At 53.4% G+C, this 25,887-nt stretch overlaps 1 protein-coding gene across 8 annotated transcripts in view; it reads left to right on the forward strand.

The window, feature by feature from the left end:
* Positions 1–25,887, forward strand: part of ZNF185 (zinc finger protein 185 with LIM domain) — a 69,567-nt gene that overhangs the window by 21,214 nt on the left and 22,466 nt on the right. For 5 of the 8 annotated variants that reach the window (XM_027098055.1, XM_027098054.1, XM_027098056.1 and 2 more), the window contains 10 exons: positions 2,413–2,499; positions 5,587–5,691; positions 6,536–6,625; positions 8,676–8,771; positions 9,502–9,591; positions 14,210–14,407; positions 16,377–16,487; positions 17,615–17,695; positions 19,658–19,729; positions 20,772–20,874. In XM_027098055.1, the coding sequence (XP_026953856.1) occupies positions 2,413–2,499; positions 5,587–5,691; positions 6,536–6,625; positions 8,676–8,771; positions 9,502–9,591; positions 14,210–14,407; positions 16,377–16,487; positions 17,615–17,695; positions 19,658–19,729; positions 20,772–20,874 (1,033 nt within the window). Of the gene's footprint in view, positions 1–2,354; positions 2,500–5,586; positions 5,692–6,535; positions 6,626–8,675; positions 8,772–9,501; positions 9,592–14,209; positions 14,408–16,376; positions 16,488–17,614; positions 17,696–19,657; positions 19,730–20,771; positions 20,875–25,887 lie in introns of all 8 variants that reach the window. The other 3 variants (XM_027098057.1, XM_027098058.1, XM_027098060.1) reach the window with 2 other exon arrangements.

A 25,887-nucleotide genomic window follows, 5' to 3' on the forward strand; every position in this document is an offset into this window, starting at 1 on the left:
CCACCTGATCAAGGTGGGGCCTGGAGGCTGGGCCCCAACATGCTGCCTGGCAGAGGGGCTGGGGAGCAGTGAGTAATAGCACAGCTTCTGGCACAAGGCAAAACCCTGGCATTGCCCTGTACTGGCTGTGTGACCTTGAGTAAGTCACTTTACCTCTCTGTGCCCCAGTGTCCTCATGTGTGAAATAGGGAGCAGTGATACATACCTCCAGAGGCCGTCGCAAATCCCATATGAGATAGTACACATAAAGCCCTTTGCACATTGCCTGGGTGCTGGCGTGGTTGGGCGCTTCCTGATTTGCTGGCCCCTTCAACAAATGGAGAGACCAACATCGGCACCTGCTGGTCTCAGAGGGAAATGCCGCTGTGGGTGCCTGAGAAGGAGCTACTGACTCTGTATGAATTTGCTGGGGCTTCCGTGACAAGGTACCAGAAACCGGGTGGATTAAACAACAGAAAGTTGTCCTTCCGCAGCTCTAGAGGCCAGAAGTTAAATGAAGGAAGGTGTCGGCAGGACTGTGTGCTCCTCCGAAGGCTCTGGGGTAGAATCTGTTCCAGGCCTTTCTCTCAGCTTCTGGTAGTGCAGTCAACCCTTGGCGCCTCTTAGCTTGTAGGTGCATCCCTCCACCCTCTGCTTCTATCATCACGTGGCTGTCTTCCCTCTGTGTGTCTGTGTTCAAATGTCCCCTTTCTGTAAGGACGCCAGTCATATTGGATTAGGATGCATCCTACTGCAGTACAACCTTATCTTAACTAATTACCTCCGCAGAGACCCTATTTCCAAATAAGGTCATGTTCACGCAGATACCTGGGTTAGGACTTCAGCATACCTTTTAGCGGGGACACAATGCAACCTGTAACAGGACCCCTGGAAGAGATACCATTTGAGCTGGGCCTTTGAGAAGAAATCGCCCAGGAGCAAGGTGCTGAGGGACAGGCGCCAGCTGGGGTCCCCATTTCCCCTCTGACATAGCTAGAAACGCCAGGGAGAAGGTATGCTTTACTTGCCTGTGACGTCCCCAAGTGGGACGTGTCCTTGTTCCCTGGCACCATGTGCTTTAGATGGGACAGAGTAGCGACAGCAGCCTGGGCTTTACGCTGTCTTCGTGGCTATCATGGAGACAGGCGCAGGTCAGAGCTACCTGCGTGCACCAGGCCCTCGCTGGTCTTCCATGTGCAGAGAGGCCCTGTCTCTGGCAGCCCTTCCATTTCCTCTGGTCATCTGCAGTGTCCAGGAGGGGCAGAGATGAGCATCCCACCGACCTGGCCTCCACGAGCTCCTAGTCTAGGTTGGAGCCAGATGCCACGGTCAACTCCAGGGGGACTACTCGGACGACTCAAGTCCCTGTCTCCACCCTGTACCCCCCACCCCTCCTCCTCTTGGGACCCCGGAGTGTCCTTTCTAACGTGCCAGGCTGATCATCTCAAGACCCACCCCGAATCCCCACTTCAAGCCCGTCTTGTGGCTTCCCTTCGCCGCACTCAATCTGGTCTCTGCTTTTAAGTCCCCCGCCAGCCTCCACCTCCTACCCTTATGTGCCCACAGTTGGCCTGGGCTGGCCTACTCCTCCGTGGAGCTTTTCGGGTGCACAGCCCATGCCACTCAGCCCTCATCTTGCCCCCTGCTGGGCTGGGGCTTCACCAAGGCAGACCTGGGGCTCACCCCCATCTGTAGCCCAGTGGCCAGGTGCAACCAAAGGAAAGAGTGAGTGTCTGTGATGTGGACCTGGGTAGGTGTGGTTTGGAGTGAGGGGGAACCCCAGAAAGCCAGGGAGTTCTAGATTCTCTCCAGCTCTAGCCATCACCACGGCCCAGTCCTGCTGGGCGTCAGGAGCTGCAGTGGGGGCCCAAAAACACTGGAACTGGAGGGCTGTGTGCAGTCACCCTCGGACCAGCCTCTGAGGGCTGAGACTGTCTGATCCTCCCTGGTCTCAAGCTCACCGGCACCTTCTCTCTGACCTTCATCCCCTGAGTCTCCCACATGCCCCTTCCACCGGCTCTCACTCCAAATTCGGTCTGTAGGTTTCCTGGGTATTTTGTTCATCACCCGTTCCCGTCAGCCCCTGAACTCACAGATAGCCACTTTGGATGCTGCAGTGCGGCCACGGGCAGGGCGCACCTCTGCAACTGATCAGCAGCACGGTCTGAAGGGGGCTGGGGTCGAGGATGGGAGACTGGTGAGGGGGTCCTCCAATGCCTTTCCTCTGGGACCTGGAGGTCAGTGGCCCGAGCTCAGCCCAAAGAGGAGACGAGAGAGAAAAAACAAGGGGGAGGGGCGAAGGCAATGGGTCTGGGTGTCCCACTGCACTAGCCAGGAGGCTCCTCAGAGAGGACACCCTTGGATCCCCAGCACAGATGGAGAAGCGGAGGCCTTTCTTACCACCGACTCTCTGACGCTCTCCTTTGGTCACAGCGCAAGAGGTGAGGAGACTGTCCGCCTGCAGATCACAACACCCGGGGCGGGACTCCGCCTGGTGGCCCCAGACCTGGAAGAAATGAGGTACAGGGGCCCTGCTGCTGCCTGGGCTCCTTACACACGATTCTAGAGTTGGGGGCAGCAGGGTCAGGGTGCAAGCGATGAGGCCTGGGGGCTGGTTGGTGAGAGACATGAGCCACCTGGGTTCTCTGCCCCCATCCCATTTCACTCCACAAGTCCTGGGGAGCGAGCACTTGGTCCATGGGAGACCAGACCCGGCCCTGGGGACCCGCTGAAGTTGCTGACTGTCTGCCTGTTGGGGGGGGGGGGCAGATGCAGACACAAGTGAGATGCTGAGTGTGTGCCAGGAGCCCCTGGAAGTGATGGTTCACCCTCTGGGCCCTGTGGATGGGAGCAGCCAGCCGTGCTGGGTGGGGATCTGGGCTTTGCAGAGCCCCATGAAGCCACTGAAGCAGCTGTGGCGGGGGGAGGCACCAGGAACAGGGCAGGGTCACTAGGTCAGCCTTGACAGTTCAAGGGACAGGGGAGGGGGTCGGGGGGGCACAACCAGCAGGGAGCACGGCAGGCCCAGCCGCTGCCCCAAGGTAGGGGGCAGACAGTCAGGTAACATGCAGGCAGGGTTCGGGGGGCTGGGAGCTGGGCCCCCGGGAAGCTTGGGTGGGGGCAAAGGGAGATGCGAGCAGGGAGGGGCCGCTTGTTCCCGGAGGGGCTCTGACTCCTGATCATTTAGTTACTCACCCAGCTCACAGCAGTGAAGCCGACAGACTGGGACCCCACCTTGTGAAGCCAGCGTCTGGGGAAGGAGGCCAGAGCATAAGCCCAGGCTAATCCTTGGGGCGGTGGGAGCTCCGATCTCTGGGGCCGTTGACTGTCTTCACTGGCCCCTCCCTCTCTACACCCTCGCCGCAGTCGGACACTGAGTCCTGTCCATTCTATTTTAGAGATATTTCTGTCCCTAGTGCCTTTCCCCTGGGGCCAGGCCTCCTTCATCACTCGCTCCATCCCAGAATCTCCTTCATATTTCTACCTGGGTGCCATTTCTAAAGGGCAGCAGTAGTCCTATGCCAGTCCCTGGGGAAAAACCCTGCAATGCCCCCTCCCCTTTAGGCTGCGCAGCCTGAACTCTCTACCTTGCCCGGCGGGGCTCATCCACCCGCTCCCCAGGTTCCCCTCGTACACCCTTCCTCCCTGGGCCCTCCCCACCAGCCTCCCCCAGCGCCATTCGTCTGCGCAGGCTGTAGGATGCCCTTTCCCATCTGCACTTTTCAGTCTCAGCTCAGATGTCTCCCCTTGTAGCACCTCCTTTGCTTGTGTTTCTTTCTGAGGCAGCGCCTGTGAGGGGCTTTCCGCGCTGAGCTCACACAGCGCTGTGTTCATCCCTCCACCAGAGAGTGTTCCACACGGAGTCACAGTTGTCCACTCACAGATGGCTCTGCCCCAAGGACTCCAAGCTCCTGGAGAGCTCAAGGCCTGGCTGGCCCAGAACAGGACTGCAGGAGCATTTATTGCTGGAATGATTGAGAATCACCCAGTGTGACAACGTCTTTAATAAGGCAACACTGGAAGCTGCTTCACTGGTTTCCCTAAGGTGACCAGTCCCTGAGAAACAGGGGCAAAGTGACCCTGAGAGATGCAGCAGGAAGCCAGGCTGTCTCTCAGGAAGGTCTGTGCTGTGTGCCCCATAAGGCCTCCACAACCCATAAGGCCTCTGGCATTTTGTCTGGGAGTGACAAAGCTATAACAACCCTTGGAGATCCTCTGGGGCACCCCTCCCCCACTTTCCAACAGGAAAGTCATGTTGGAGAAAAGGAAGAAAGAGGGAAAGCTAGAATTCACTAAGCCCTGCCCTGTCCCAAACAGCCTAACACGTGTCCCCATGCAGGATGTAGATGCAATCACTATGCCCATTTTACAGATGAGGAAACTGAGACCATGAATGCTTAAGTAACTTCCTCAAAGCCACACGGCCAAGAGTAGGCAGATCCATGACTCCCACCCCACTGCCTGACTCCCTCCCTGCGCTTTTTGCTCCATAAGTCACTACAGTAGTGGGAACTAAGGGGAGGGGGCAGGAAGGGGTGCTATAAATACTTAGTACTTTCAAATGACTATATGATGAGTTTATTTGTAGGCATCCAAATGCAAATTACCAGGAGGCTTTTGAGGGTTTCTGGTTGAGCTTTGGCAGAGAGATCAGGGCTCAGGAGATTTCCATGTTCTGTGCAGAGGGATGAGAGCAGAAATAATGGGGTTCAACGTCGATATTTACATGGGGTACAAAGTCAAGGGACTCAAGGAGAGAGGAGCTGGCAAACTGAGCACAGATAGTATCGTGGAGGTGGCAGCTGCCTGGTCATTCCCCTGAGGGCAGCTGGTGAGGGTGGTCAGTTCTGGCCATGTTGAGGGTGAGGTGCCTGAGGGCCAGTCCCGGAAGCAGTGAGGGTACGGGTCGGAGCACAGAGGAAAGGTGGGAACAGGCAGACGTCATTGGCTGAAGAACGACAGTTGACGCCATGGGAGCAGAGGAGGTGACCAAGGTAGGTGGCAGAGCATGCAGATGGAGAGGGACGCCAGGAACACCATTTAAGCCAGTGACACAGAGTCATGATGGACGGATGGGGGAGAGAAGGCGGGAGTGGCCCACTGGGTCAGTGGTCCTGAATGGTGAGAATGATGGGAGTGTCTCTGTTGGGTTTGACACCATGAGGCTCCCTGATGACCTCAGAGAGAACAGGGGGAGGTTGAATCAGGAGTTAGGATCAGTCTTACACCATAGAAGATTATAGTCTGGAACTCTGAAGTCAGAGTGCTTGGGTTCAAATCTCAGCTTTTCCCCTTGTTACTTGTGGAACTCGGGGCAAGTCACTCCAGGCTCTCTGTGCCTCAGTTTGCTCATCTGGAAAGTGGGCATGGATAAGAACAGTGACCATGTTGTGGGGTTGATGCGGAGAGCTGATGCATTCAGAGTCATGAGAATGGGGTCTGACCCTCAGTCAACAGCAGCTGTTGGTAGATTTTGATAATTAGCCAATCCTGCAATGTCAGGCTTTGCGCTCTTTGGAGAAAGCTGGCATTTGGGCATGAGGTAACTGCCCCCACCTAAGTATGGTTGGCTGATGGGTAGTTAACTTATGTTTCTTTCCACCATAGGTCTTCCCCAGGCTCCAAGGACAACGAAGCCCCCAACCCCAGAGAGCCCAAGAGAGACTTGACTGGTGAAAGGGCCTTCAAGGGCCTTGGTGCAGACTCTGAAAGGTAACTCAGTGCAGGGACACGGAGCCCACGTGGTCCCCCCATCCAAGGTCAGTGGATGGAGCTGGGACCAGGACTGTCCCATTCTTCACTGTGTCCCCAGTGTCAGGGGCAGTGCAGGTCCTCAATGAATATCTGCTGAAAGAATGAATGAAGGAATGCATGAGGCCTGGAGAAGGGCAGGCCCCTGCCAAGATTCCTCAGGGAGCCAGCTGCAGAGGAGGACAAAACTCTAGGCCAGCAAGGCCGCCAAGCTGGAGGTTTCAGGAAGTCAGTGACCAAAGGATTCGTGGACCCCAGCAGAGCATCTAACAGGGCCTTCCAGGGTGGCCTGTAGGCGAAGGGAGACGCAGAGGGGGTGCAGGGATAGGAGGCAGAATGATAGCAGGGGATGCTGAGTCCAGAGGGGCTGCTTGTGCGCCAGCCACCCCACAGCCATCCCACTGACCTGTCCTTCAAGCCAGACCAGGGGAGCCTGGGGATGGTGACCAGTCGCTCACAGTTGGGCACTTCCTGAACAGGAAGTAATGGCTAAGAGCCCACAGCCTTGTCTGCCGGCCACTGTTTTCTTAGTGCGCAGCCCTGGGCCCTGTGGAGCCCCAGCACTGGAATGAGGGAAGGGGACCCAGGATTGTTCGGGGAGCCTGTCTCAGCCCTGGGCTCTGTTTCTTGGCTCCACTTTTGCTCCCAGCCCATCAAGTTCGGAAAAAAGGCAGAAATATTGCTGATATCAGCTTGGCTTCAGTTGGAGCGGTGCAGGGTGGCCGCTGAAGGCACCCACTCTCAGGACATATGAGTTACATCCAACGGAAACCCAATCAGCCAGCAAATGTTTCTCTTCCCATAGCAGATCAAGTGATGGCAACGTGGGATCCGGAGCCACGGGCTCCACACCTGAAGGCTTGGCTGGAGCAGACATCAGCTCTGGGAGAGGAGGGTGAGCTACCTGGGGGAGGCCCGTGGCCCCAAGTTGTTGATTCTCTCCTGTTCCTGGTCAAGTCGCCACAGCTGCTTGGGCTGCTGGGGGCGGGGCACTGGTCATTTCCCATAGTCCCGTCTACTGCTTCTCCCATCTCCGGCACTCCCGCCGCCAGCACCTCCTTTGTCCCCAGACTTTCCACTTCTGAGATTTACCTCTGCTTCAGTCTCGCTCCTTCTCCTACCCTCTTCCACTGGCTCTCAAGCTCCTCCCAGGTAGGCACGAGGGCGGGCCTGGGCGGGCAGGATGCACATGTGGGGAAGGAGGGAATGATGGATGAATCGCTGCCTTCCTGCTTCTTGGCTGAGCTGTGAGGGCAAGCTGGAAGGCGGTCCATCATCCCTTCCAGAAGCCCCAGAGCCTCCTCCACCTTCCTCCTCTGGCCAGCTCTGCTCTCAAGTTCAGTGAGCGGAAAAGCAGTGGCCCCAGTGAGACAAAGTAGGAGGCAAGCATGTCTAGCTGGGCTCTGACTTCTTGGACCTGGGTAGAGTCAGGGGCCATTTTCTCAGGTGATATGCGGAGTGGCAAGGTCCCACTTGTCCCCAAGTGGTTCCAAACCAAGCATGACTTATCCCTGGGGACAAAGGTTAGGTGTACAGATGTTGGCACAGATAGTTCAGCTGCAAGCTGTGCTACAGCCCTTATGGTTCAGAACAGATGGCCAGGGAGGAATGGTGAAGCCGGTGTCTACAGAGAGCCACCAAGGTACGCTGCCAGCCGGCACCCCTGCCCTACAGCAGTCTGGCCGAGGAGAGAATCTCCGCTTTCCCAACTGGCCCTCTCAGCTGCCCCTACTCGCCCAAGCCCACCGGGAGCCCCTTGCCCTGACTAACTTTACTAGTTTGCAACTGATGCCTGGACCCCCAAGGCCCGACTTCCAAATCGGTAGCACAAGCCAACACGGGAAGAGGATGACAGGCCCCAGCGTCTGCCCACTGTGCCTCGGCCGGTGCCCGGAAACGCCACGGGGCCGGGGCCTCGGTTCTCTGAGCTCCCGCTAGTGGGGAGGACTGTGGAAGAGCCCAACACCCGCGGCCTGCATCACGGTGCCGGCCAGCACGGTCCTGCAGGTTGACTCCATTCTCCGGTCCAACATGACTGGGCCAGAACATCCTTCTTGCCTCTACCCCCTCGCAAAAATGAAGTCTTTGCTTTCTGCATTGTTTCCTTAAGATGAAGCCAAAGCTCATATTAACTTGCAAAATTATCTTAATATCTTCTAGACGTTTATGACTTTTAACAGTCTTTTACATTGTCTCTTCTGTAGACAGTGATTTTCAGGAGACTTGCTTTTATGGTCTTTGCAAAGAAAAGGTTGTTTGTCATGAAAAAAACCACCCACTCTCCTTTTCCATTCATTTTTATGAGTTTCCTTAATAATTGAACTCAGTGATTATGGTTGCAAGTGCAACTGGTGTAAGTGGGTGTGGAAACGAACACGAGGAACTCTTAGCACGCATGCTATTCAAGTGGAGGGTGCAGGCTCGCACAGGTAACTGCTCGGCATGCTGTGAGTCACAGAGAGACATGGAACTCAGCCTATACCTGGGAAGGCTGCATAACACAGCACCCACTGAATCTGTGTCAAGTTGACAGGCACAGACGGACTGCAAAGGGTTGCTGCTTCTACAAATGGCCACAGGGCCCAGTGATAATCTTCTCAGAAAATGTGTGAGGCAGACACAGTTGTCACCCCATTTCACTGATGATCCAACTGAGGCCCAGAGAGGTCACTTGATGTGCCCAAGGTCACATAGCCAGAAGCTTAATAAAGCTGTGATTTGAATCAGAGGAATGTGCCCCCCCAGGGAGTGTGCACTTCACACGAGGCCACGCTGTCCTGGTGTCAGTCAGCTGTAGGATGTGAGTGAGTACCGTACTCCAAGCAACCACTTGAGGAACTCCTTAGTGCCCAGCATGTGTTGGGAACAGAAGCCACCCTCTCGGGGGGTGTAGACATAAAGACGCAAAGTCCTGAACCAAGACCGGGCTTGGCCTCCTTCCACAGGCTGTGCTCACCTGCTGTCTTTACCCCTCTGCTGGATGATCAGGAGGTGCCCAGTGCCAACTCACAGCCTCATAAGCCTGGACCAGCAGCCACCAGGTAAGGGTGGGGCAACTGCTCAATGACCAGTCCCATTGCCAGATGGCCTTAGGCTTCATCCTCACGCCCAGCACCCCAGGGTCCCCCTTGAACCTCTCAGCTCCATGGCATCTTCACATCAGGTGATCACTGCAGGACAGAGAAGGCTGGGAGGCGAACCCACCCACCAGGGGCAGTGGAGGACTGGGTACAGGTGATAAGTCAGGGGACCCAGACAACTCAGCACCTACCCAGAGGGACCCAAGCTGAGGAGGCAGAGAAGAGGGCATTGAGAAGTGTAGCTTGGGAAGAGACCCTGCTAGGAGAAGTCGGTGGGAAGAATCCCACGGACAGCCAGCCGGCAGCAGAGGGCTCAGCCCCAGGGAGCGTGTGGAGGTGGCTGGGGAGGTGCAAAGGTGCAATGGGAGGAGGTTGTGCATTCCCAGGCTGCAGGCTTCTGCCCTATTTCCTCTCCCAATCCACCAGTGGGAAGTGGCCATTTTGCTGTGGGTGTGTGCAACATTTAGTAAGGAACGATCGTTCTAGATTCCCACAGAGCCCCGGGAGGTGTAGGTCATGCAAGGATGCTGGAACCCCAAACTAGGAGGACACTTCCCCAGGAATTCCAAGCTGGTCACGGCCAGATGTAGGTCCTCCTTTCCTGTGAGAATGCAGCTGGGAAGGGGAAGACCTGGGCTCCAAGTCTCCTTTGGTCTGAGGCTTCAGAAGGTCTGTGTGCTTCCTCCTTCAGCTCTGGTGCCACTTCTGCCTCTGCTGTCCTGGCTGGCAGGAAGAGCAACAGCCCGGCACACCTGGGGGACATGGAGACGGACCCAAAGGGGTAAGGCATCAGCTAACAGTGCTGAGCTCGTGCGGTGGAGAGAGGCGGCTCCAGTGTACATTAGCCTTTGGCTGGGAAGGTGAGGCCAGTGAGGCCCGTGAGCTGGCCCAAGGCACGTGGCGAGGGCGGAAGCCCCAGCTGGAAACCTCTGGCCTCTGCCAGGAAGTCCTCCATAGTCAGGAAGTCAACCACTCTGTCAGTCAGCAACTACTTGGAAGGCACCTGCTCTGTGCTGGAGACGAGTACACAGACAAATCGGACAGGGCTAATGGGGGCAAAACCTGGTCCAGACTGGAACAGGGGAAGGGGGCCCCAGGACAGCCTCATGGGAGAGGTGACTTTTGAGCTGAATCTTGAAAGGTGAATAGGAGTTCTCCAAGCAAAGGGTACAGGATGTACAAAGGACTCCAAATAACCTGGTGTTTACTGGGCACTGTAAGTAGCTAAGTGTGGAACATGAGGTTTCTCAAGGTAGGCAGGGGCTATGCCAAAGCATAAAGTAGCCTACCCGGTGAGGGGGACCATAGATGGAACGGTGCCCTGGTAAAAGCCATGAGAGGGAGATTGGATCTTCTTTCAAGTTTTAAGCCAGAGAGGAACACAGTCTGATTTAGGTGTTTAAGAAGTGAGTGAATGTCTGCAATTTCACACCACATTACAGCTACGTTTTTACATTTGTCACCCCTACATAAACCGTGATGCTGGGGGTGGGGTGGGTAATGGATCTCTAAGGTATGAGGCCCTATTATGTGACTTTTTTGTTTCAAATTGCCCTGACAATTAACAGAGTGAAAACAAAAACTGACACCTATAGTGCACTCTGCCAGGTGCTTTACTCTTGCCAGCAACCCTGTGAAATTGATAAGATGGGGAAACTGAGGCATAGAAATGTTAACTGACTTGTCAAGGGATTCCAAATGGCAGAGCTGAGTCGCAACTGAAGAGGTTCTAAGAAAAACCCCAGGAAAAACTTTGAAAAGCTAGTTTATGAACTCTGTTCTTTGGAGCCTATTCTCAAGACCCAGAACCAGTAACTGTCAGATGGTTAATGTGTACAGCATGCCATCTGCACAATCGCGTGTAACATTCCCCAAACCTGGGGAAGGATCTGGCTTCTTATTACGCAGTTTGACAGTGGAGGAAACGGTGGGCTCCTATGAAGAGCAAAGCTAGGAATAGAGCTCAGATCTGGCTAACTGTAGAGCCCAGGCTTAGAACTAATTTTCTCTGATTAAAAGTTCACAAAATCAAAACAAACTTTCTTGATCAGTGTTTCACAACTCTGGCTGCACTTGATAATCACCTGAGAAGTGGTTTGTTTTTTTTTTTAAGTATCCTGTGACCCACACGGAGAGATTTAGATTCAATTGTTCTAGGGTAGTGGTTCTGAAACAGGGGCATCTCCCCCACCTCCAACCCCCCAGGAGTCACTTGGCAATGTCTGAAGACACTGTTGATTGCCACAACTGGGAAGAGGGTACTACTGGCAAATAGTGGGTGGAGACCAGGGATGCTGCCCAGCGTCCTACAGTGCAGAGGACAGCTCCCACCACAGTTATCGAGTCCAAAATGTCAATAATGGTGAGGCTGACAAACTCTGTCCTAGAGCTGTCACGATGTCACGGGAGGCCAGGAGATTCTGAAATGGGAAGAAAAAAAGGTGGACAGAGTCCCCACCTGCTCTGCATGGAACTGCGCAGGCGGCACAGAACGTGTGCGCTTGCGCACGAGCGCCTGCACGAACTTGTACGCCTGAGCACGCGCGCCGGCACGCACGTGTGCGCCTTCGCACGCGCGCCAGCACGCAATGTGAGCGCCTGCGCACGAGCGCCGGCACGCACCGCACGCGCGCCAGCACGCAATGTGATTGTCCACGCGCGCCGGCACACACTGTACGCCTGTGCACGCGCACCGGCACAGAAGTGTGCGCCTGCGCACGCGCGCCGTCACAGAACGTGTGCGTCTGTGCGTGCGTCCCCGACTCGCGCATGCCTGCACGCTTTTGGGTCTAGACCAGCGTGAGATCGTCCTGTGTGCGCCTGCGCGTGCGTGCTCCGGGAGGGTGCGCGTTTGCGTTCAGCGAGTGTGCGCCTGCGCTCGCCGCCATTTCCTGCAGCCGCGAGCTTGGTCCGGTGTGCGTCGGGAAACGGGACCGTCAACACAGCGAAATGGCTACCATGGGCGTGAGCGGCCTCGGCGGCGCTTCTCCCGCGGTCGTGCCCGCGCCTGCCGCTAGATGGCGCGCGAGGATCACAATTGGGCCGGGCCGCCCGTCTCGGGCACCCTGGGCTCTCCCTGCCCTTCCCCCGATGGCCTGGAGGACGTGGGTGGTTCCACCGGCCCTGGGGCTGAAGCAGTCCCCACCCCCCCGACCACGTGTGCACCCTCGCCGCAGTGCCGGCAGAGGCGGGAGAGAGGAAGGGAGCTCGGTGCCCGGAAGGAGCCAAGGGGGCTGTTTGGCGGGGTGCCCTGGTGTCGGTGGTCTCTGGGCGCTGGCCTTCAGAGCTGGCCGGGGCCAGGAGCCGTGGACACGCGGGGAGGGCGGCTCGACCCTCCAACCACGAGGGACCTCGGGCGGAGATGCTGCTCTGGGCGCTGGGGCTCCGTGGGGAAGGGGCTTGTTCCTAAGAGGTGGGGGAAGGAGGGGAATGGGGTGGGCAGGGACCTCCTGCAGAGCAGTGGAGCTGTCCCAAAGTTGAGGAAGTCTACCCTAGTCTAACTTGGTTTGCTTCATCACGGTACAGGTACAGGAAGAGGTGGTATAGTATAGTGAGCACGGACTTCTGTGCCTGGGCTCAAACCTAAGCTCTGTCAGTTACTTGCTATGTGGTTTTGGGTGTCGTGCTCAGCTATGTGCTTCAGTTTCCTTACTTGTAGAATAGTGGCCGTAATGGATCCTGCCACGCAGGGTTGTTGTGAGGGTTAAATGCGTTTGCATGTAGGACATTTCCTGGCACAAAGTACTATATAAATGTTGGATTCTCCTTTTATAAGAAGTTACAGCCAAATAAAGCAGTCCCAGAGGACTGTCTCTTTCCGCCAGAACTATTTAAGGACACTCAGAAAGCTGGCCTCTGGTCCCCTTTACCAGCCGTATTGGCCTGACTTCATTTAATAAGATAGATTAGCTCACCTTCTTCCCACTAAATTTGTGTTATTAGACTTTACATCTAAAGCATCTGCTGTTTTCCTCTGTGTTGCAAGTCTGGGATTTTCAGGTTTCTATTCTCTCTGCATCAGGAACGGGTGAACTTTAACCACATTTGTTTACCGCGGACAACTGTCAACCATTGGAGGAGTGTGATGGAGGTAGCACAAGAGTCGAAGGGGCTGTGTTCTTCCACGTAGAGAGTGTGATTGTGTCCAGAATTGTCAGTGGCTGTGTTAGGTTTCTGGATCTTTGGTCTGGTCACAGCCACAAGTATTACCTTCCCTATCTCTAATTGACTTCCAGGCAATTCATTAGGGGCCTGGAAGACCTCTGGGTTGCTACACTGCTCAGCAAGACTTCCTGTGACTGTTCTACTAAGATTTCCTTGTTATGGGTTAGGTGGGTTATACCGCCTAGAATTGTAGTGAGTCTGCTCTGAGGCCTAGGGTGAAGGAGCCTTATTCATCCACTTGTCCATGTGTCGCAGTGGACATCCAAATTGCTCTTTGCTGAGAATCTTGGCTTTATTCACAGACTTGGTGAGGATAACTTCTGTTACCGTAATTCTGTAGGGGATATGGGTTGATACAGGACTCCGATTAAGGCCATGGTAAAGCTAGCTCAGGGCTTCCAGAATTGGGAAGCAAACTCTTAAGGCCTTCTTGGTTTGCCTTTAGCTCCAGCCTGTATGTCCCAGGCAGGGTGGGGTGGGTGTGTCCGGGCACTCTGGGGTAAGGGGCTGGCACTATCTGAGGAGAGCGTACCCTCCGAAAGGTGTGAGCTCCACTCCCCTTGTTATTCCAGCTTGAAGGCAGCGAGCCTGCCTGCCTACTAGGGGATTCACTTCCATGAATAGAGCCCCGGGGCTGGAGGTGGCTGGTGGTGTGATCTTGTCCTAAGATGCTGTTAGGAGGGTTGAGTTCGGGATGGGCCAGGATCGAGGTGATGGTGAACTAGATCCTCATCATGTTCTCGATAATCTCAGTCTTGGCCCCGGCCAGTGGGCATATGACATCTTGGGTGCTTGAGGCCACCAGGCAGCAGCGCCGTCCCACGGGACGTGGAGAAGGCGGCAGCACTGAGAACAAGGCCCTCCAAAGCACCTCAGGGTGGGGATGGTGATGGCAGGTATGTGCAGGGGTAGCTGTGATGTGAGGCCAGGAAGGAAGGAAGAGCTCCCAAAGAGCTTGATGCCAAGGACAGCAGGGAAGGCGCTCCCCGCTTGCTGGACTGAGGGGGTGACAAATGCATCTGGGCTCAGGCTTCGTGTAATACACGTGGGGACAGCCGTTGTTGGTGGGAGGGGAGCAGCGGCGCTGGGGTCCCCCTGAGGAAGACACGAGCTCTCCCCGAGGTGGGGGCCATGCTGGGCTCCTGTCTGCCCCACCTCCTGGGAGAGGAGCCTGCTATGGCCACGGGAGGGGATATCGGTGTGTAGTCGGTAACCAAAGGCTTATTCTCCCTCAGTACCTCGGCTGATTTTGAGGAGGAGAATGTGGTCACCCAGGTGGGAGACGCCTGGCAGGGGAGGCCTGGAGCCCAGCAAGATGACCGGGGAGACCCAGCTGCACCCACCCATAAGCCGGCAGACCCCAGCAGCCCCGAGCAGCAGAGCAGCCCCAGGAATCCTGACCAGCACCTGGAAGTGGACAACCAGGCCAGCAGGTAAGGGCCACTCTGTGCTGGACTCCTAGCTGCCTGAACCTGACTTTTGTCAGGGCCCGTAGGCTAGACCAAACCCTAACACGCCAGGCATGCCAGCTACCTTCTGCAGGTGTGGTGGGCTAGGAGCCCATGGGAGGCTGACAGCACCAAATCTGTTACACCAAACCTGCCAGAGAGAAGGCGCCCAGAGAACCCTGCTATCTGGTAGCCACAAGGAGCGTGAAGACCTGGCTTGGCAGAAGGATACGGGGTGCTTTGCCATTCGTGGGGCTGGAAGATTTCTGAGCTGTGCCTTGTATGGTACCATTTCAGTGTTCTCTTAGCTCTACAGAGATCTTTGCCCAAAGTGGTCATGAGTTTGGGAATAACCCAGAGACGATATACAAGTACTTCGTATGAACCAGTTGTAGGTAGCGGCCATACACACACTGAACACGATGGCCAGGCCCCCAAGCACGCCCTCAGGAAGCAGACAAATACCACAGCAGTAACACCACGGAAGGAACCATTAGTATTTGCTGCGTGCTGAGAACGTGCAGGCCTCCTTCTCATGCCTTATGTGTCCTCACTCATTTAGTTCCCACACCAACCCTATGAGAGAGGTGCTGTTATTATATCTGTTCTATGGTTGGGAGGCTGAGGCGGAGGGACGTTGAATAGCTGGCCAGTAGTCACCCAGCCAGGCAGTGGCCTAACAGGGATTAGAACCCCGGCAGTCAGCCTAGAGCCTGTATTGCTAATCACTGTGCTATATCCGCTGCCTCTCCATTTTTTTTTCTTTTTATTTTATTTTTTTGCGGTACGCGGGCCTCTCACTGCTGTGGCCTCTCCCGTTGCGGAGCACAGGCTCCGGACGTGCAGGCTCAGCGGCCATGGCTCACGGGCCCAGCCGCTCCGCGGCGTGTGGGATCCTCCCGGACCGGGGCACGAACCCGCGCCCCCTGCATCGGCAGGCGGCCTCTCAACCACTGCGCCACCAGGGAAGCCCATCCGCTGCCCCTCCAGTTTTGATAAGCCGGCTTCTCCTTGTGCTTCAGGCCTCCTTGCCCCCTCAGCTCTTCTGTCCCCTCGACCATCATGCTGTGTATGGGTCAGAGGATGCCAGACACTTGCTATAGCTGTTCAGTCAGAAGTGGATGCTGTTTCCTTCCCCTTGTACTCAGTCGTCTTCTGACTGTCTGGTCCTGTACTTTATCCCCCGTCTGTCTCTCCACGTTCCCATTGGGCCTCCCCTCCCAGCCCGTCCACCTCCTTCAGTCTGCATGGTGCATTCCTGTGTCCTAGAGTGACATAGGACTAGGCACAGGGTGACTGGGCACATTGAGGCAGGGTACCTCACCCAGCCTGGGGTGACAGGGCAGGTACTCTGGGAATGGCTTCCCCGAGGAGAAAGTAGTGTCACGTGCAAAGGTACGAGAGCGATCAGGTCAGCGTGACGTGGTCTGGGAAGATGAGGCTGGGAAGCTGGGCAGGTGCTGTCATGATTGTTCTCTACCCTCCCTCAGCCTTGTGCTCTCCAGAAACTTCACTGGAGGTTGGGGGCAGGGAGCTCATTCCAGGAAGGGGCTGCCCCACCCACTGAGGAGGTGAGCGGGGCTGTGTCTGTCAAGTCCTTGCTAGCCCCATAGCTCTGCTGTAACCAAGTGAGTCATGGGCCAAGGCCCTTGGCTGCAGGGATAGTTCTGGGCACACACTGGAAGGCTGGGGTTTTGCCACCAACTTACAATGTAACCTGGGTCACATAGCCTGGGTTTTCTCATCTATAAAATGAGTACTTCTACCCATTGATCTCAGGAGCCTCAAGGAACAAACAGCTGAGTGATTTTCAAGGGTTGTTTAAAAAGCGTCAGTGTTCTTTTAAACTCTTTGAAGTGGCCGTCTCAGCATTAGCCCCTGATAACCCTGCTGGACCCTGGAAGGCACCAGCTCTCAGTGTCGACACCCTTGCTGCTCCCTCCACTTCTTTCAGGGCGAGGAACCCCTCAAGCTGTATGGTCACTGTTACTGTCACTGCCGCCTCTGAGCAGCCTCAGGTTTACGTGCCAGGCTCCCCAAGTGAATTGGAGTCTAACTCAACCAGGTAAGAAGGGACAATCTGGGAGATGTTCTGTGGGCTATTTCCTCCCTGGAGCTAAAGGACTCGGCTTTTGTCCCACGTTACTTCCCTGATATTAGCTCTAGTACCTACTCCGATTCTCAGCAGCCCATTGGTCGAGGGGCCACAGAGCGTAGCCCAAGTTCCCCTAATATAAACTCCTGTGTGTGGGCCTGAACAGTCTCCCAATGAGAAGCTGAGGTAGCACTTCCTAGGGCTCTGCCATCCTTTGGACCTTGCTAATGTTTCTTGGGGAACATGCTTGTGAAGTCCAAAGAAATCCCTTTGAGGTCAGGGCCTATGTCTGTCTCTCTCACGTTATCTGTTGTGAGAAGAGGCGCATAACCACTGCCTCACCTGAGCTTCTGTCCTCACCTGCCAGCTTAGAGTGCAGGAAGGGAGCCATTACAAGGAGGCTGAGTGAACTGTGTGTGTGTGTGTGTGTGTGTGTGTGTGTGTGTGTGTGTGTGTGTAGGAGAGATCAGAGGAGCGCCTACTGCCATCAAGCCAGCAGGCTGGAGTGCAGAGCATGAAAATGGGGCCAAATTTGGTGTCATGGTGAGCCCAACGAGAGGTAGACCTTGTTCCCAAAGTTGCCAGGGGCTTGTCCAGGGTGAGGCAACTTCCTGAGCTCACCCTGGAGCTCCAAGAGTGGGAAGGGAGAGGTTGGACTGCTACTGGAGATTTGACAGTGTAAGATGAGGCTTAGAGGTGATCTCAGTCCCAGGCAGAAGGGAAACAAAACGTGGTCAGAGAGGAGAATGGAAAGTCCACTGGATTGAGGTCTCAGGAGGGTAGCGTCCCACCACTGGCTGCGGGGAGCATCTTGCTAGCGCTCTCACATCCACACACAGCAGGCTGTAGTCATGGGCTTTGAGTTCAGCCCGAGTCCACAGTGGGCTCAGCAGCCTAGCAGCTCCTGTTCCCTGCTTCTGCTGCCCGCCGGGGGCTACAGCACCAGCACCTCTGCACCCAGGCATTCCCATGAGCTCCTGCACTTCCTTCAAACAAAATGGGGGTCCTTCCTGTCCTGGACCCCTGCTTTGGGTCAGGCCCAGTCCCCTGGAATCTTCCAGTATACCTCTTTCAGTTCTGCTGGTTTTTTTCTACAGCAAAGGGATTCTCTTTATGAAGGAGTACGTGAATGCTGGTGAGGTATCTTCCGGGAAGCCACTGTCCTCATTCTACAGCAGGTGAGAAGTCCCAGATCTTTCCATGTCACGGCCTTCTCCTGCCAGGCCCTGTGTTGTCCTCATTCCTGCATCCCCAGTACCTCATTAAGTACTTCACCCAGAGTACCTTCTGTGTAATCATTTATTGGATAGGTAGATGATTTAATTGCTCACGGACAAGATTTATGCATTTCCAGACGTTCTGCCTGACTCGGTGCCTTTGCACTCCCCTTTTGTCATTAACTCATCCTACACTCCACTTCCAGCACCAGCTGTTTCTGCCTGTATTTGTTTCTCGGTAGACTACAGGCTTGCTTTTGTGAAATCCTGAGAGCATCACTCATGATAGAGCTGGTGAGGCCCCTAAGAACCATCTAGTTAATTCCATCGTGTTCCAGAACTCAGGGCTCCTCTCTTCAGCTCGCACGCTCCTTCCAGCATGCCAGGTTGCCTCATCTGAACACACATTGCTTGCTTCCGGATGCCACCTCAGCTGAAAACTAACCCACACTGAGACAGTGTATTCCTGGGATTTTTTTTTTTTTATGACACGTCCATCACCCCACTGCTAGGGCGAGGATTTTAGTAACAGAGAGGTGCATCCTGGCCTTATTTCAGGATTGGGCCTCTGGGGACTCCAGACCAGCTTTCACTGCTGCTGCGGAATGATGATCATGGGCGTAGGGGTCAAATTCAAGTGCCTGCTCAGCCCCCATTTGTTGGGTCATTTTGGAGAAGATGCTCAACCTTTATGAGCCTCAGCTTCTTCACTTGTAACTCCTTAGAGTGATTTTTCCTAGTAGCTTTATTGAGATATAATTAATATATCATAAAATTCACTCTTTAAAGTGTACAGTCCAGTGGTTTTTGGTATATTTACAATGTTGTGCAATCATCACCACCATCCAATTCCAGGACGTTTTTATCACACAAAAAGGGAACCCCAGACCCATTAGCAGCGCCCCCAGCACCACAAGCCACAGCCCCTGGCCACCACTATTTTCTGTCTCTATAGCTTTTTTCAGGGAGGTGGTTTTTTGTTTTTGTTTGTTTCTTTGGGGGTTTTTTTTGACATGCCACGCAGCATGTGGGATCTTATTAGTTCCCTAGCCAAGGATCGAACCTGTGCCCCCTGCAGTGGAAGCTCGGAGTCTTAACCACTGGACTGCCAGGGAAGTCCCCTTGCTGTGGCGCCATCTAGCGTTTGCCCCTATGAACTCTGTCCATCTCCTGGTTTTTCTTCTTCCAGTCCCACCAGTATTTTGTTTAATGGGGCAGTTAGAGTTGTGTAGTCCAGCGTGTTTTCGCCTTTTGCTTTACCTTCCAGGAGGCTTAGAGGTAAGCTTAAATCTCAAAAGAAATCAGAAGCTGGGCTGAAATTCTGGCTCACCCCTTACTCCAAGCATGACCTTAGGCAGGTCACTTAACCTCAGAAGGTCATCACACAGCTCCTGTTAGCATGATAGCTTCACTAAGCCATATCCCAGAGCTTGTAGCTAGTTGCCCTTCCCTGGAAATAGTTTTTTTGATCATTATTTTTTATTATAAAAAGTCATATTATTGAAAAATGAAGATGTGAAAAGGAAAAAAACAAATTAAAAATCACCCCTAATTCCACTGTGTAACCCAGCACAGTATTATGTTGGAATGTTTCCTTGTTTTTTTTGTTCCCATTCTTAGTTGATTCCTGCAGTGAGTGGGCCCCTGGCGACTGTCACGTTATAACCGAGGGCCGTATGTGGGGAGAAAAGCCATGGTCCTTTCCCACTGGTCCGTGAAACTGACAGTTCTCCAGACCCTAGCCACCCCCTTCTCGTCTTCCTCACCACAGCAGGTCTTCTTTGCCCCCAGAGAGTTATGCCTCGTTGGCACCAAGTTCATTTGGCATAACAGATGATGGCTGGTCATGCAGAGTCATGTATTAATCAGAAAAGCATTCTCCACTCATGACTGCTCTCCTCTCTCCCATCACACTCCCTGCAGCGTCAGCAGCATTGAGGACTCACGCAACATGGAGAAGAAACTCCCACATGACAGTACTCCATACTCTGAGAGGTAAGTCTGCTGTGTTACCAGGGAGCTCACAGGTCTCCAGAAGGAGAAGCAGGTGAGGGAGATTTACACGCTGAAAGTCCATTTGCTTTCGTCTGCCGCTTTGCTACTTCTGGTCCATTTCCAGATGGGATGTGTCACACCACAGCATAGGGCACTGCTTCCCTCATCGGGCTGTCACACTTGTGGCAATGAAAGCCTTTGAATCCAGCTAAGACCAAAGGGCAAAAACAGTGAGTTAGTGGCAGAGCTAGGGCTAAACCCCAGGGCCCTGAGTACTCCCAGGTAAGGGGTGTTTCCACTCTGCCATCTGACTAACTGTGGGCTGGGACTGGTGGTGGCAAAATAGGAGGGAGGAACAGGGCTGTGACGAGGGCAACACTGTCAAGAGCCCGAGCCCTGGACCAGCAGCAAGGCAGGCAGGGACTTTGGACAGGTTCTGTCTGAGGAGGAAAACCAGGGGGTGACTTGAGGAACAAAGGCAGGGATCCTGGAACTGGGGAGATACTCAATCTATAAGTCGGTGTCTAGGACTTCAGTATGAGGCCCCAGCAGGCTCTACAGCCGCACTGATTTTGTGATAGTCCTTGGACCCATGCTGCCTCTGTGGTGCCCCAGGTAGGACTCAGTGCTCCCAGGCATGAAGAGAAGGGCCATCAAGACAAGGGGCCAGGTGGAGCATACAGAGACGCGTCTCCTGTAGGAGAAGACGTATGTCTTCCTACTCTAGGGGGGAACAGCCCCCCAGGCAGATGTGCTAGGCAGAGGGACAGAGGCAAGCAAGCTGCCTGGAATAAGCATCAGATCGTGGTGTCCAAACATACGATAGAGAGTAGCGTGAAGACACAGGACTGGTTTCTGGAAACAGTGTGACGGTCTACAGTGGGCTGCGGTCCAGTCTGGCCCAAGGCTATGTGGCCAGTTCACAGCACAGGAAAAGATGGCAGGCTGGGAATCCTGGCAGCAGCCTAAGCCTGGCTGCGTCAGACCACAGCAATAGTCTGCGTACCAGCCTGACCGCGGATTCTTGTTTTTCATTTCCCAGAACAAGTGGAGGGGTCTGTACTTACTGCAACCAGGAGATCGGAGACTGTCCAAAGATTACCTTGGAACATCTCGGCCTTTGCTGCCATGACTATTGCTTTAAGGTAAGGAAGACAGGTGGTGTTGCTGAGAACGTCATCCAGAGCTGGGGAGCCTTTATGGGTGCAGACGGTGTGGAGAAGGCTTTATCTCTGTATGAATGTGCTCCATCTCAAAGGCTGTGCAGAACTGGGAGCTGAATGGGCTCCCAAGTCAAAAGGAGTACTATGTGCTTAATACTTTGAGGGAAACAAAAGCATTCTTCTGGGGAAAGACTATTCCCAGCAGACAGCCAACAAGTGCATAGGCCCTGGGGCAGCAGCATGGAGTAGTTTAGCTCGCATGGCTGGAATGACATGAGTGAGGGGTGAGTGGTAGGAGATAAAGTCTAAAGGATGGCTAAGAACTGGACCATGCAGGCCTTTCAGGACACAGAGAGACTTTGGGTTTTATTCTGAATGCAGTTGGAACCTACTGGATGGTTTGGGTGGTGGAGAGACAGGGTCTGACTCATGCTTTTCAAAGGATCCCTCTGACTGCTAGGTGAAGGAGCGAATGTAGAGGGGCAGGAATGGGAAAAGGGAGATCAGTTAGGAAACTGCTGCAGTAGATCAAGCTAGAGAAAGCAGTCACTTGATTAGGGAGTTGGCAGGGGACATGTCAAGATGGTGCCTGGATCGGGGATACTGTTTGAAAATAGAGCTGGTAGGTTGTGGCTATGAGAAAATGAGAGGAGTCAAAGGAGATTGCAAAGTTTGGGGCCCAGGCCATTAGCTGAAAGGATGGTGGCACCTTTTACTGAGAAGGGAAGGACTAGAGGGGAGCAGGTTTGAGCAGAGGGAAGGCAGAGATGAGTGAAATTGAAGATGCCTCAGTGAGAGCTATGTGAGGAGCTCACATGGTCGTTTGGATATGTGTGTGTTCCAGGGTAAGGCTGGAGCTGGGAGTCCGCAGGGCATGCTTTTTCCCTGAGCCGTCCCTGACCTGATGAAATCACCTAAGGTGTGAGTGGGTGGAGAGGGGGGCTGACGCTGAGCCTTGTGGCTTTCTAGCATTTAGAGGTTGGGAAGAGGAGGGGGTCCACAGAGGAGGGTGAGAAGTAACACAGAGTGCAATGCCCCAAGTGACACAGTTTCTCCGAAGACTGCATTGGTCACCCTGTCAGTGGTTGCTGAGAGATCAAATGGGATGAAGCCTGAGAACTGACCTTGAATTTTGCAGCATGGTGGTCATCTGTGACCTCAGTTGGAGCAGTTTTGCTGGAGTGAGGGGGATAGAAGGTTGACTGGAGTGGGCTCATGTGGAAATGGACAGAGTGAGCCTGGAAGACTCTCCTGATGGGTTGGCTTTGTAAGGGAGCAGTGCAAGCAGACAGTGGGGCAGAGGTGCCAGGCATGGGTTGGTGCAGATGGGAGCGATACAGTAGTGAGCAGACACTGATGACACAGGAGAAAGAGATGTTGATGGTGATCATGATGTACGTCTGTAGGAGAGAAAGATGGGTACCAGTTGACACATGGCAGGAATAGGAAAGGCCAAATCTCTGCGTCACATACAGAGAGGTTCCCAAGTTGGCTGGTGGAAGAATGAAGAACTTCAGTACTTGCTTCTGTTTTCTCAGTCGATTAGAAAACATGATCATCTATGAGTGAGGGTGGGCAAGGGGTGTTGGACACTCGAGAAGAAAGGGGAGTCTGTGAAATGTTGTCTCAGAGACAGGGAGGGTGGATGGGCTGTGCAGAGCCCGCTTGAAGGGAGGGCTCATTCGTTCCTATGGAGACCGGTCAGCATGTACTGTGTTGTTCCCTAGCCAGGCTCAGCCACAAGGGTGAAGCAGGGGCAGTTGCATTTACTGGGGCGGAGATTATGCCAGGTGAGTTGGCAGGGTTTGGTCTGTGTGCAACGGAACAGTAACAGTGAGGCGGTGAGCTGGTCCAGTAATGGAGCTTCCAGCGGTGGCAGAGGCCAGCCAAATAAGCTGGAGGACATGGAAGTCAAGCAGTGGGGTGTATGACTTGTTGGTTGTAACGAGATCTAGAGCAGCAGTTCTCACTCTGGAGTGTGCATCTCACACTTGACCAGCCCCTGAAGGGCTTGTTAATACACAGAGTGCTGGGCCCCAGCCCAGTATCTAACTCAGTACGTCTGGGTGGGACCTGAGAATTGGCCTCTCTAACAAGTTTCCAGGCAATGCTGAGGCTGCTTGTCCACATAGAGTCTGGCCAGAGCAGTGGCCGAGGTAGAGAGGGGCCCAGAACATTGGAGGAAGGGAACAAAAGGCCACGTGGTGGGAAGCTCTTCCATCTGCGTGGATCCAGAATTGACTCAGGAGTGCTGCAGGGAGAGACTGTGACATGTCATTTGGCAAAGAACATTCTGTTTCCCCGATTCCTGGACTTACATGAAAACTTATTAGAAACTATTATGAACAATTACATACCAATAAATTGGACACCCTAGAAGAGGTGGATAAATCCTTAGAAACATACAACCTACCAAGACAGAACCAAGAAGAAATTGGAAGCTTGAACAGACGAATAATAAATAAGAAGATTGACTCAGTAACCAAACACCTCTCAACAAAGAAAAACTCAAGGCTGGGTCTTCACAGGCAAGTCTACCAAACATTTAAAGAAAAATTGATACCAATCCTTTTTATACCCTTCCAGAAATGGAAGAAAGAACACTTCCAAACTCATTTTATGAAGTTAGCATTATCCTGACACCAAAGCTAGGCAAAAAATTAAAAATAGAGCTACCAGATGATGCAGCAATCCCACCTCTGTGTATATACACAAAGGAATTGAAATCAGGATCTCAAAGAGGTGTCTGTATTCTCTGTTCATTGCAGCATTGTTAACAATAGCCAAAACATGGAAGCAACCTGATTGTGCGTTGCCTGATGAATGGCTGAAGAAAATGTGGTATATAGGGACTTCCCTGGTGGCGCAGTGGTTAAGAATCCGCCTGCCAATGCAGGGGACATGGGTTCGAGCCCTGGTCCGGGAAGGTCCCACATGCCACGGAACCACTAAGCCCGTGCACCACAACTACTGAGCCTGTGCCCTAGAGCCCCATGAGCCACAACTACTGAGCCCACGTGCCACAACTACTGAAGCCCGTGCACCTAGAGCCTGTGCTCCGCGACAAGATAAGCCACCGCAATGAGAAGCCCATGCACTGCAATGAAGAGCAGCCCCCACCTGCACAACTAGAGAAAGCCCATGCGCAGCAACGAAGACCCGACGCAGCCAAAAATACATTAAAAAAATAAAATGTGGTATATACACAAAATGGGATATTATTCAGCCTTTAAAGAAAGAAGGAAATCCTGCCATTTGCAACAACATGGATGAACGTGGAGGACATTGTGCTAAGTGAAGTAAGCCAGACACAGAAGGACAAATACTACCTAGTACCACTTATGTGAGGAATCTAAAACAGCCAAACCCATAGAAGAGAGTAGAAGGGTGGTTGCCAGGGGCTGGGGAGGGGGAAATGGGGAGGTGATGGTCAAAGGGTGCAACGTGTCAGGTACCCAAGATAAGTAAGTTCTAGAGATCTAGAATATTTTGTCAATTTTTGGTTATATACTTTAATTACAGGGCACCCCTGTTAAACAGAGAGCAAAATTACGGGAGTCTCAGACCTAAGCAACTCTGGGCACATTTGGTCTCTCAGAGCCAAGTGTTGGGTTAAGGGTGCAGTTGGAGTGGGTTGGGGTCCCAGGAAGGCTTTGTGAGGGAGGTGGGTCCAGAGTCAGAGGTGAAGAGGTGTCCAAGGGTATTTTCCAGGTGGCTAAACAGGTCTCCATCGTGCGTACAGAGGGAATAGGGATGAAGAGGCAGGCAGGAGGCTGGCAGGCCTGGGAGGAGGAGGCACAGAACGGCAGGGATTTTAAACTTGCCTGATTGGAGCTCACACAGGGCTGGGGAACTTGGAGTTGTGGCAAAATAGGCCTGATATTCTTGGGGAATTCTTGGAATGTGGGCAGGGTGCCTGAGAGCCACCCCTGGGGTCCATGAGCACAGAGGTGAAGAGGATATTATTTTCGTAAGATCACACAGCTGCTCAGAACCGAGGGTGGAAATCCCGGTTCCGATATCAGAGCCAGTGTTGTCTCAGCTACACCCTGCAGCCTCCCAGGATATGCCATTCCATTGCTCAAGTTCATTTGTATAAACTAATCTGTCACTATCCTTAACTGTAGGTTTATCTTACCTTTGTTAGATTGGCATAACATTTTAAAATACTAGTTTGTAGGGGACTTCCCTGCTGGTCCAGTGGGTAAGCCTCCACGCTCCCAATGCAGGGGGCCCTGGTTCAATCCCTGGTCAGGGAACTAGATCCCTCATGCATGCCTTAGCTAAGAGTCCGCATGCCACAACTAAGAGTCCACATGCCACAACTAAGAGTCCGCATGCCGCAACTAAAGATCCTGCGTGCCGCAACTAAGACCTGGTGCAGCCGAAATAAATAAATAAAGGAACATTAAAATAAATAAATACTAAAATAAATAAATAAAATGGAATACTAGTTTGTTTTGTTATATTTAGGAAGAAAGAGCAGACACTTATGGCCACAGCATCACAACAACCTTTTAGGGTCCCTGTTCTCCACAGTGTGAGGCATGTTGCAAGCCCAGATTGTTGATTTTTTTCCTATGTTCCCAGAGGTGACCCCCTAAATGGATCAGCACCATTAGCTGGCTAAGTTGAGGTTCAAGTCCTGGTCTACAGTAACTAGAATCACAGAGGGCTGATAAACTTACAGTGAAAAAATGACCAGGAGGATAGCCTCATCCACCAGAGGGCAGACAGCAGAAGCAAGAAGAACTACAGTCCTGCAGCCTGTGGAAGGAAAACCACATTCACAAAAGACAGACAAGATGAAAAGGCAGAGGGCTATGTACCAGATGAAGGAACAAGATAAAACCCCAGAAAAACAATTAAATGAAGTGGAGATAGGCAAGCTTCCAGAAAAACAATTCAGAATAATGATAGTGAAGATGATCCAGGACCTCGAAAAAAGAATGGAGGCAAAGATCGAGAAGATGCAAGAAATGTTTAACAAAGACC

Source organism: Aethalodelphis obliquidens, unplaced genomic scaffold (assembly GCF_003676395.1).
Source record: "Aethalodelphis obliquidens isolate GAN/ISIS:26980383/991018 unplaced genomic scaffold, ASM367639v1 scaffold118, whole genome shotgun sequence".
In the NCBI taxonomy this organism is placed as follows: Eukaryota; Metazoa; Chordata; class Mammalia; order Artiodactyla; family Delphinidae; genus Aethalodelphis; species Aethalodelphis obliquidens.